Genomic DNA, 12500 nt, shown 5'->3' with positions numbered 1-12500 from the left:
ACAGGGAAAACAGGAGAGGAGGAGGCGTCGCGCTATATGTTAGAGACTTTACAGTGTTGTATTAACAATAGAATTAAAACAGATAGCAAAACAGAGTCAATATGGATACATATTAAGGAAGGATCAGTCAGTAGTACTGGGAGTAGTGTACAGGCCAACGAATAGTACAAAGGAAATTAATACCTCACTATGGCCGGAAATAAATAGAACAGGATGGTACAGTCAGGTATGTGTTATGTGTATAGATTTTAATTCTAGGAATATCGACTGGAGCCTGGTGGTGGGTAACACGGAAGCAGATAAATTTCTTAAGGTAATTCAGTATATTTGTTTTTTAAACAGGTAATCGTAGAACTTACAAGGGGGAACAATATTCTAGATTTAATTCTAACAGGGAGGAAGCAGTCACGCAGATAGAGGTTGGAGGACAGCTAGATAACAATGACCATTGTGAAATTAGGTACAATTAAAATGGGAGGAAACTTTTAGAAGCAAAAACACTAGTAAAATACCTGACTTTAGGAAAGAAGATTTTGAGGAATTAAAAAGGTACCTCCAAGGAATTGACTGGCAACAGACACAGGGTGAAGTCAGGTCCAGGACGGAGTTAAGAGAGATAAGGTAGAATGAGAGAGATGAGGTGAGGTGTGAGGGTGTAGGGCAAGAGGAGGGAAGAAATGTCCGAAAGGGTCAGAGGAGGGAAAGAGGAGGAGATATGTGTGAGTATGTTGGAGGGTCAGGTCATGCTGAGATGGTGAGGTCGAGGTGAGTACATGAGGGGAGGATGGAAGGAGCCGAGATGAATGGATTGGGAGAAATAAATGTGGAAGAGTTGTATAAATATTTCGTAGATAAGATTGCATATAGGACAGTTAGCAAACATCCCGTGTAGAGCAATAAGATCACAGAAAAATTACCGTAAATGGATGACTGTTAGATTAAAACACTATATAAGATGGAAGTGAAGTATATATAAGAGATTAAAAGCAGGGGAAGAGGTTTTAAGGCCACAATATAATTAATTAGTTAGAACAGTCAGGAGGTTAACGAGGAAAGCTAAGGGCAATTATGAATTAAAGGTAGCCAGACAGGCGAAGACGGACCCTAAGGGATTTTATCAGGTATGTAAAACAAAAAATAAGGATACAATAAGTCCATTAAAGGCACCAGATGGGGAGCTGGTTAATTCTGGGGAGGAGATTAGTAAAATTCTGAATGAGTATTTTTTCAACTGTCTTCACCCAAGAAAACATGCAGGATATGCCGAATAATGAGCAGATGTTTAGAGCAGATGAGAATGAGAAGCTGACAGATAAGGAGATAGTGGAACAGGAGATAGATAGGCTAAAATGTTCATGACACCAGGACCAGATGAAATATTTCCCAGAGTACTTAAGGAATGCAAAGAAGTTATTAGTGAGCCGTTAGTTTTTGTCTTTAGGTCACTTGAGTCAGGTGAGGTACTAGTAATGTTGAGGCAGGATAATGTAGTACCCATCTTTAAGAAAGGAGATAAAACTTTACCGTCTCATTATAGACCTGTCAGCTTAACTTCAGTTATAGGTAAAATAATGGAATCAATAATAGCGAAGAGCATTAGGGAGCATTTAGACAAAACATAACTTAATAAATCAGTCACAGCATGACTTCACGAAAGGGAAGTCTTGTCTAACGAACTTGTTAAGTTTTTACAGTAAAGTGTACAAGGCAGCAGATAACAGTGATAGTTATGACATCCTATATCTGAACTTTAGTAAAGTGTTTGACAAGGTACCCCATCAGAGGCTCCTGAGAAAGGTTAAGGCACACGGGATAGATTGGAAGGTGTTAGGCTGGATAAGGTCATGGCTAAGCGACAGGCGACAGAGAGTTGTAATAAACGGCTCTAAATCCGAGTGGGATCATGTAATTAGTGGGGTGCCACAGGGATCAGTATTAGGCCCACTGTTGTTTTTAATATATGTCAATGACTTGGATAGTGGCATTAGTAAATTTGCATGTTAGTAAATTTGCAGATGACACGAATATAGATAGATTAATTAATTCAGAATCGGATGCCATCGCCTTGCAAGCAGATTTAGATAGGATGAACGAATGGACGGACAGATGGCAAATGCAGTTTAATATCAATAAATGCAAAGTACTTAGAGTAGGTAGAGGAAACCCACACATTAGGTACGAAACTCTGGTATGTACAGGGTACGAAAAAGATTTAGGAGTTATAGTTAGCTTTGAGCTCCGTCTAAGAAAGCAAAGCATATAGGCCAGAAACAGGGCAAATATGGTATTAGGATTCATTTTTAGGAGTGTTAAAAGTAGAAAGCCCGAAGCAATATTGAAGTTATATTTGGCGCTGGTCAGACCTCATTTAGACTATGTTGTACAGTTCTGGTCTCCCTATTACAGGACGGATACAGGTCTATTAGAATCAGTACAAAGAAGAATGACTAAAAGTATACAGGAGATAAGGAGTATTCCTTAGGAGGTGAGACTGAAGCTGTTAAATCTACATTCTTTAGAGGGATGTAGGTTAAGAGGAGACCTGATAGAAGTCTTTAAGTGGTATAAGGGTTATAACAAGGGGGATGTAAGCAAAATTCTTAGGATCAATAACCAGGACAGAACAAGAAATAACGAGTTCAAGCTTGAAAAATTTAGGTTTAAGAAGAGACAGGAAGAAATTGGTTCTCAAATAGAGTGGTAGATGAATGGAACGGACTCAGTAATCAAGTTGTTAATACTAAGACATTAGGGAGCTTTAAGAGAAAATTAGACGGATTTATGATAGGGATTGCTGGAAATAGGTATATTTCATATAGGGACTGCCACTTGTAAGCCTGATGGCCTCTTGCAGCTTCCCTTATTTCTTATCTTCTTATGTTATTGTCTCATTCCTTCTGTCGGTCTCCTCATTCTCTTCCTGTGTGTTATCTTCATCCATTCCTTCACTGACTATTATGTTTACTCACTCGTACACTCTTTCATTTCACCCACTCTTACTCACTCACTCACGAATGTGAGTTCATGCTCTCATTTCAGTTAGTCACTTGATCATTATCTTGCCAACTCTTTTATGATGTCTTTTACTTATATATATATATATATATATATATATATATATATATATATATATATATATATATATATATATATATATATATATATATATATATATATATATATATATATATATATTTTTTTTTTTTTTTTTTTTTTTTTTTTCACTCGATTCATCATTATTCATTATTTTGTCATGAGCTATCATTTCACTCTCATTTACTTTCTCACTCTCACTAATTCATTAATCTATATGTTTACACACTCACTTACTTTAACTCATTTACTTAATGTACTTGCATGTAAACCCCCTCCCTCACTCAGTTACACCAATATACCTATGTTTACTCACTCACTTTTACTTGCCTTGGCGCATGCAAGTTATTTATTTATCTTTTTTTTTTTAACACTCCGTTGGATATAAAGGCTGTTCACCTAAGTCTGTTAATCTGTTTGTTTGTATCTGTATTTGCCTATTTACTTACCAGTTTTCTAGGTGGGGAAGTTAGTAGTACGTTTTTTTTTTTCAATTGTGTATTGAAAGTAGTAGTTCTGTTCCCCATATTACAGGAAAGAAATAGATCTATTAGAAGCGGTACACAGGAGAATGACAAAAAAATTACAAGTTATGAAGAATATTCCTTAAGAAAGGAGACTGGAACTTTTAAATTTTCCATTCCTCACAGAGGCGTAGGTTGAAATGGGATCTGATAGGGGTGTTTAAATGGTATAGAGGGATATAACAAGGATGACATAAACAAAATCCTCATGATCAGGAATCAGAATACAAGAAATAATGAGTTCAAGCTTGATGAAAATAGATATAAAAGAAGATAGGAAGGAATTTGTTCTGAAATGGAGTGGTACATAAATGGTACAGACTCAGCAATCAGGCTGTTAGTCCCGGATCATTAGGAAGCTAAGATTAGATAAATTTGTAGATGAGAATGATACATGGAAATAGACATGTTCCATGCAGGTGACTGCCATGTGTAGGCCTAACGGCTTCTTGTACCAACCATTATTAACTCATGTGTGTCTGTGTGTGTGTGTGTGTGTGTTCAATCATATTCTGCTCGCTACCTTCTCAAACATGCCTGCAGAATTAACAGAACACTGGACACGAGCATTGAATTTCGGTGGCTCTTCTCCACTTGCTAAAGCTCTCGTATATTTGTCACTGGCCGCTCTTTCTTCACTTCAGGCTGTTGTCACGAGTATAATTCCCTCTCAACTTTTCTTCTAATTGCTGCTCCTCCAGTAAATAAAGACTAAAACAACAGAAATACAGAAAAAAAAAAAAAAACGCAGTTATTTGAGGATGTCGAGAATAATATTTAATTTTAGTTTTCTTTTATAATCCTCGTACATAAAGAACGAGTATTTTTAGGGGAGGCTTAAAAAAAAAGGAGTTACTACTTGAGTGTAACAAAATGCGTAATGCGAAAACGATAGAAAGAAAAAAAAAACATGAATTAGCCTTTGTCAATATTTTTTTTCACATTTTTATATAGAAGCGCGTAAGTTTACGCAATATATTTTATAAATATAAGAGTGAGAGACAATGTATCACTTAAATATCAAAAACTTAAGACATGAGAATCTTAATGAGAGACAGAGAGAGAGAGAGAGAGAGAGAGAGAGAGAGATGTACTTCTGTGGTCTTTGAGTAATTAAACTACTCTGTCCAGTAATGGATATTATATATATATATATATATATATATATATATATATATATATATATATATATATATATATATATATATATATATATATATATATATATATATATATATATATATATATATATATATATATATATATATATATATATATATATATATATATATATATATATATATATATATATATATATATTGATGGAAATGAAATTATCCATATAAATGAATATATTTTATTTATTTTTTAATATATGTAAGAGGAACACTGGCCAATGGCAACAAAAATCCAATAAATAAAAAAAAGCCTACTGAGATGCCAGTCCCATAAAGGGGTCCAAATTGTAGTGAGAAATTAAAGGATAAGTGTCTTGAAACCTCCCTCTTGAAGGAATTCAAGTCACAGGAAGGTGGAAATACAGAAGCAGGCAGGGAGTTCCAGAGTTTACCAGAGAAAGGAATGAATGATTGAGAATGCTAGTTAACTCTTGCATTAGAGAGGTGGACAGAATAGGGGTGAGAGAAAGAAGAAAGACTTGTGCAGCGAGGCCGCAGGAGGAGGGGAAGCATGCAGTTAGCAGGATCAGAAGAGCAGTTAGCATGAAAATAGCGGTAGAAGACAGCTAGAGATGCAACATTGCGGCGATGAGAGAGAGACTGAAGACAGTCAGTTAGAGGAGAGGAGTTGATGAGACGAAAAGCTTTTCATTCCACCCTGTCTAGAAGAGCGGTATGAGTGGAACCTCACCAGACAGGTGAAGCATAGTCCATACATGGACGGATAAGGCCCTTGTACAGAATTAGCAGCTGGGGGAATAAGAAAAAATGGCGGAGACGCCTCAGAACGCCTAACTTCATAGAAGATGTGAAGTTTCCAGTTAAGATTATAAGCAAAGGACAGACCGAGGATGTTCCGTATAGAAGATGGGGACAGTTGAGTGTCACTGAAGAAGAGGGGATAGTTGTCTGGAAGATTGTGTCGAGTTGATAGAGGAATTTAGTTTATGAGGTATTGAACATACCAAGTTTGCTCTGCCTCAATCAGAAATTTTAGAAAGATCAGAAGTCAGACGTTCTGTGGCTTCCCTGCGTAAAATGTTTACTTCCTGAAGGGTTGGACGTCTATGAAAAGACGTGGAAAAGTGCAGGGTGGTATCATCAGCGTAGGAGTGGATAGGACAATAAGTTTGGTTTAGAAAGTCATTGATGAATAATAAGAAGAGAGTGGGTGACAGGACAGAACCATGAGGAACACCACTGTTAATAGATTTAGAAGAAGAACAGTGACTGTCTACCACAGCAGCAATAGAACGGTCAGAAAGGAAACTTGAAATGAAGTTACAGAGAGAAGGATAGAAGCCAAAGGAAGGTAGTTTGGAAATCAAAGCTTTGTGCCAGACTCTGTCAAAAGCTTTTGATATGTCCAAGGCAACAGCAAAAGTTTCACCAAAATCTCTAAAAGAGAATGACCAAGATTCAGTAAGGAAAGCCAGAAGATCACCAGTAGAGCGGCCTTGACGGAACCCATACCGGCGATCAGATAGAAGGTTGTTAAGTGATAGATGTTTAAGAATCTTCCTGTTGAAGATTGATTCAAAACTTTAGATAGGCAGGAAATTAAAGCAATAGGACAGTAGTATGAGGAATTAGAACGGTCACCCTTTTTAGGAACAGGCTGAATGTAGGCAAACTTCCAGCAAGAAGGAAAGGTAAATATTGATAGACAGAGCTGAAAGAGTTTGACAAGGCAAGGTGCAAACACGGAGACACAGTTTTGGAGAACAATAAGAGGGACCCCATCAGGTCCATAAGCCTTCCGATGGTTTATGCCAGAGATGGCATGGGAAACATCATTACAAAGAATTTTAATAGGTAGCATGAAGAAGTCAAATGGTGCAGGAGAGGGAGGAACAAGCCCTGAATCGTCCAAGGTAGAGTTTTTAGCAAATGTTTGAGCGAAGAGTTCAGCTTTAGAAATAGATTCCGGGCAGAAATATAAGTGCATGAAATTTTGGTGATGGAAGGCTTTTGTGGGCCACCTCTCTATCATGTATAGCACGAGAACAAGCTGTATTGAACCAAGGTTTGGAAGGTTTAGTCTGAGAAAAAGAGTGAGAAATGTATGCCTCCATGCCAGACACTATCACATCTGTTATGCGCTCAGCACGCAAATACGGGTCTCTGACACGGAAGTAGTAGTCATTCCAAGGAAAATCAGCAAAATACCTCCTCAGGTCCCCACAACTAGCAGAGGCAAAACGCCAGAGGCACCTTCACTTAGGGGGATCCTGAGGAAGGATTGGAGCGATAGGACAAATACAGATATGAGATTGTGGTCGGAGGAGCCCAACGGAGAAGAGAGGGTGACAGCATAAGCAGAAGGATTAGAGGTCACGAAAAGGTCAAGAATGTTGGGCGTATCTCCAAGACGGTCAGGAATACGAGTAGGGTGCTGCACCAATTGTTCTAGGTCATGAAGTATAGCAAACTTAAAGGGTAGTTCACCAGGATGGTCAGTGAAGGGAGAGGAAAGCCAAAGCTGGTGGTGAACATTGAAGTCTCCATGAGTGGAGATCTCTGCGAAAGGGAAGAGAATCAGAATGTGATCCACTTCAGAAGTTAAGTAGTCAAAGAATTTCTTAATGTCAGAGGAGTTAGGTGAGAGATATACAGCACAGATAAATTTAGTTTGAGAGTGACTCTGTAGTCGTAGCCAGATGGTGGAAAACTCGAAAGATTCAAGAACGTGGGCACGAGAGCAGGTTAAATCGTTGCGCACATAAACGCAACATCCAGCTTTGGATCGAAAATAAGGATAAAGAAAGTAGGAGGGAACAGAAAAGGGGCTACTATCAGTTGCCTCAGACACCTGAGTTTCAGTGAGGAAAAGAAGATGAGGGTTAGAAGAGGAGATGTGGTGTTCTACAGATTGAAAATTAGATCTCAGACCACGAATGTTGCAGAAGTTAATGAAGAAAAAGTTGAGCGGGATGTCAAGACACTTAGGGTCGTCGTCAGAAGGGCAGTCCGACCAGGGAGACATTTGTGGTCCCCTCCCCAGATGGGGACTCCGAGGCTGGTGTAGGAGTCGCCATGAATTTTGAAACTTTTGAGTGAAGGGTGTGTGTGTTATTAGGTGGTTGTAGTTTTGTGTGGAGGATGAGAGTTGTCTTTAGAGGGCAGTCTATGACTACCCCCTTGTGTTGTGAGACACAAAGGGGTTCAGTAAGGTCACAGCTGGGTTTAATGATAAGTTCACAGCACCCCCTGATCCAGTGCCTTAGACTTCACTGTGAGTAATTATCGTTTCGGTAGGTGCCTACTGCATATATATATATATATATATATATATATATATATATATATATATATATATATATATATATATATATATATATATATATATATATATATATATATATATATATATATATATATATATATATATATATATATATATATATATATATATATATGCGTGTGTGTGTGTGTGTGTGTGTGTGTGAAAAACTAAAATTAAATATTATTCTCGACATCCACACTTAACAAGTCCTATTTTTTCTTTTTCTTTTTTTTTTTTTTTTTTTGCTGTTGCTGTCTGTTTTCTTTTATCTTTCTTTGTATTCCTTTGATGTCTGCAAGTCCCTATACATATATTGTGTGAACCGAGAAGCAGGAATTACACATTGCTAAAGCGAGGTGCAATTTCCCAGACCTCTGGAAGTAGAGCATCGAAACACTAAGATAAAACCTGTAGCCTTGAAAATCCCAGCGACCATCTTTTGCAACCCCATGAGAGTCCAGAGTAGAAAGAGCAAAAATATAATGACATGTATTATTTAGGTGTTAGTGAAGTTGTCTGTTTTTAACCCCACTCTTTAATTCACCAACTTACGGTTCGTTCATTCATCCTAACTGTACTCTTCCACTTCACTCTTAAGTACGCCACATTCGCATCTGCCAAAACGATAATTATTCCTAGTGACGTTTAAAGCACTGAATAAGGGGATGATGTGAACCTATCATTAAACCCAGCTGTGACGTCACTGAACGTTTCCCTTTGTGTCTCAAAACACAAGGGGCAGTCACAGCCTGCACTAAAGACAGCACTCTTCCTTCACACAAAACTACAAGCAACTAATTACACACACACACATCCTTCACCCAAAATTCAAAACTATCATGGCAACTCCTACACTAGCCTCAGAGTCCCCATCTGGGGAGGGGACAACAAATGTCTCTAGGTCGGACTGCTCTTCTGGTATCGACCCTAAGTGTCTTGACACCCCGCCCCCTCAACTTTTTCATTAACCTCTGCAACATTCGCAGTCTTAGATCTAATTTTCGATCTGTAGAACACCACCTCCCCTCTACTAAATCTCATCTTTACCTCACTGAAACACAGGTGTCTGAGATAACTAACAGTACCCCTTCTCTGTTCCCTCCTACTTTCTCTATCCTCATTTTTAATCCAAAGTTGGATGTTGCATCTATGTGCACAACGACTTAACCTGCTCTCCTGCCCATGTTCTTGAATTTTCCGAGTTTCCCACCATCTGGCTACGACTACAGAGTCATTCTCAAACTAAATTTATCTGTGCTGTATACCTCTCACCTAACGTCTCTGACTTTAAGAAATTCTTTGACCTCTTAACTTCCAAAGTGGAGCACATTCTGACTCTCTTCCCTTTTCTGGAGATCTCCATTCTTGGAAACTTCAATGTTCCCCACCAGCTTTGGTTTTCCTCTCCCTTCACTGACCATCCTGGTGAACTAGCCTTTAAGTTTGCTATCCTCCATGACCTAAAGTAACTGGTGAAACACCCGACTCGTATTCCTGACCGTCTTGGAGATACGCCCAACATTCTTGGCCTTTTTCAAACCTCTAATTGTTCTACTTATGCTGTTACCGTATCTTCTCTGTCAGGCTCCTCCGATCACAATCTCATATCTGTATCTTGTCCTATCACTCCAATCCTTCCTCAGGATCCTCCTAAGCGAAGGTGCCTCTGGCGTTTTGCCTCTGCTAGTTGTAGGGATCTGAGGAGGTATTTTGCTGAATTTCTTTTGAATAATTACTGCCTCCATATCAGAAACCCATTTCTGTGTGTCTCATGCGCTTTATATTTCTGCCTGGAATCATGCCAAGTCTGTTCTCCAACTAGTCAAAACTCTTTCATTAATAGAAAATGTCAAAATCTTTCAAAATCTAACTCCCCTCATGACTTATGGTACCTAGCCAAAGACATCTCCAAAAACTTTGTTTCTTCTTCTTTCTCTCCTTTATTTCAACCAGGTGGCACCACTGCCATCTCATCTATAAAGCTGAACTCTTCGCTCAAACTTTTGCTAAAAACTCTACCTTGGACGATTCAGGGCTTGTTTCTCCACCCTCTGACTACTTCATGTTACATACTAAAATTATTCGCAATGATGTTTTCGATGCTCTCGTTAGCCTAAACCCACGGAAGGCTTAAGTTCCTGATGGGGTCTCTCCTGTTGTTCTCCAAAACTATGCCTCTGTGCTTGCACCTTGCCTAGTCAAACTCTTTCAACTCTGTTTGTCAATATATACCTTTCCTTCTTGCTGGAAGTTTGCCTACATTCAGCCTGTTCCTAAAAAGGGTGACCTTTCTAATCCCTCAAACTACCGTCCTATTACTTCAATTTTCTGCCTACCTAAAGTCTTCTAAACCAATGCCTCAAAAACTCAATTCCTCCATCTATCAACTTGACACAGCGTTCCAGACAATTATCACAATTCAGTGACACTCAACTGTGCCTCTCTTCTGCACTGAACGTCCTCGGTTTGTCCTTTACTTGTAATCTGAACTGGAAACTTCACAACTCATTCCTAGCTAAAACAGCTTCTTTGAAGTTATGTGTTCTGGGACATCTCCGCCATTTTTTTTTTTTTTTTCATTCTTCCGGTTGCTAACTCTATACAGGAGCTTTATCCATCCATGTATGGTGTATGCTTCACATGTCTTGGGGGAGAGATGGGGGGTTCAACTCATACTGCTCTTCTAGACAGGATGGAATCAAAAGTTTTTCGTCTCATCAGCTCTCATCTAACTGATTGTCTTCAGCCTCTTTCTCATCGTCAAAATGTTGTATCTCTTGCTATCTTCTAACGCTATTTTCATGCTAACTACTCTTCTGATCTTGCTAACTGCATGTCTCCCTTCCTCCCGCGGCCTTACTGCACAAGACTTTCTTCTTTCTCTCACCCCTATTTTGTCCATCTCTCTAATGCAATAGTTAACCAGTATTCTCATTCATTCGTCCCTTTCCCTGGTAAACTCTGGAACTCCCTGTCTGTTTCTGTATTACCACCTTCTTATGACTTGAATTCTTTCAAGAGGGAGGTTTTAAGACACTTATCCTTTAATTTTTGACTACCGCTTCTGACCCTATTTGGGTACCAGGATCTCAGTGAGCCTTTTTTGTTTATTGGATTTTTTATTGCCTTTGGCCGGTGCCCTACCTACATTAAAAAAAAAAACATAAATTCTTTAATACCCTTCCCTTTAACTTTTCCACTCCTTCATTCTTTTGTTATTCCATGTCCCTCCACCTCAACACGCCTTTCATCTCCCTTCCATTTCATCTACTCCTTAACTCCTTAGTTGTTCCACATTCCTCCTCACCATTCACCTTAATCAAACCAAATGGCAGAGTCGACTTGTGTGGCACCCAGGACAAATTTCAACTTCGGTGTCTCCCTACCTCACATGTCTGTAAAAGTCGAGATATTTAGTTCAGTATTCATTATGGCAATCAAAATTACACTACTAAACATTGTGTTACAGAACGTACAGACAGTACAGTGCAAACATAATAGCAGTTTCAGTGGGTGCTCCGTGCCGCCCACATGGCGATACCACCCATAGCAAAATCCGCCCCTGGTTGCCTCCTTACCCTTGTCCCCTAAGTTTCTCTAATTCCACCCATTTCAAAACGTCGTTTGTATTTTTCTCTGCTTTCTATCCGTTTCCTCCATCCTCGTTGCCTTCTTACTCTTAATTTTCTCCCCTTTAGTTTCTCTCTTTAATTTATCTTTATCTCTGAACCTCGTGACTGTTTTTCTCTCTCCGTTCCCTCTCTTGTTGCCTCCTTACCGCTCTCCCCTTCAGTTCGATCTCTATCTCCGAACCGTGTGTTATTATCTCTGCTTTCTCTCTGTTACCTTCCTTCTTTCCATCCCATTTCCGCTGTCAGATGCGAGAGAGAAGTGACGGAGAGGGACATTGCGTTGGTGGCGGAGCACGTGGGCGCCAACTGGACTTCCATGGGCAGGGCGATGGGGTTTTCCGGAGGGCAACTCGACAACATCACCGAAGACTTCCCTCGCGCCGCCGACCGTTGCTTCGAGTTGCTGCAGCGCTGGCATGACCGTGAGGCGGAGCGCGCGACTCTGGCGGCGCTCACAAGGTTCCTGCTGGATTCAAAAGCTCTGGCGGCGGTGAAGCAGCTAAACCCATGATATAATTGCGATTTCTCTCTCTCTCTCTCTCTCTCTCTCTCTCTCTCTCTCTCTCTCTCTCTCTCTCTCTCTCTCTCTCTCTCTCTCTCTCTCAGGTATGGAGAGTAAGAAGAAAACTGAGAGAGAGAGAGAGAGAGAGAGAGAGAGAGAGAATCAGTGAAATCAGAGAAAGAAACTAAAGGAAAGAAAATTTTAAGTCTCTCTCTCTCTCTCTCTCTCTCTCTCTCTCTCTCTCTCTCTCTCTCTCTCTCTCTCTCTCTCTCTCTCTCTCTCTCT

At 39.5% G+C, this 12500-nt stretch overlaps 1 protein-coding gene across 2 annotated transcripts in view; it reads left to right on the top strand.

The window, feature by feature from the left end:
- The window catches only part of LOC135110186 (uncharacterized), a 24925-nt gene that overhangs the window by 12209 nt on the left and 216 nt on the right, over positions 1-12500 (top strand). For both annotated transcript variants that reach the window (XM_064022213.1, XM_064022214.1), the window contains exon 4: positions 11960-12500. This exon is cut by the window's right edge and continues 216 nt beyond it. In XM_064022213.1, coding sequence (XP_063878283.1) covers positions 11960-12224 — 265 coding nt within the window. In that variant the 3' untranslated portion in view covers positions 12225-12500. The remainder of the gene's footprint in view (positions 1-11959) is intronic.

Source organism: Scylla paramamosain, chromosome 20, assembly GCF_035594125.1.
Source record: "Scylla paramamosain isolate STU-SP2022 chromosome 20, ASM3559412v1, whole genome shotgun sequence".
Lineage (NCBI taxonomy): Eukaryota > Metazoa > Arthropoda > Malacostraca > Decapoda > Portunidae > Scylla > Scylla paramamosain.
Note: the sequence above shows the minus strand (reverse complement) of the source record. Positions and strands in the feature narration are given on the sequence as shown.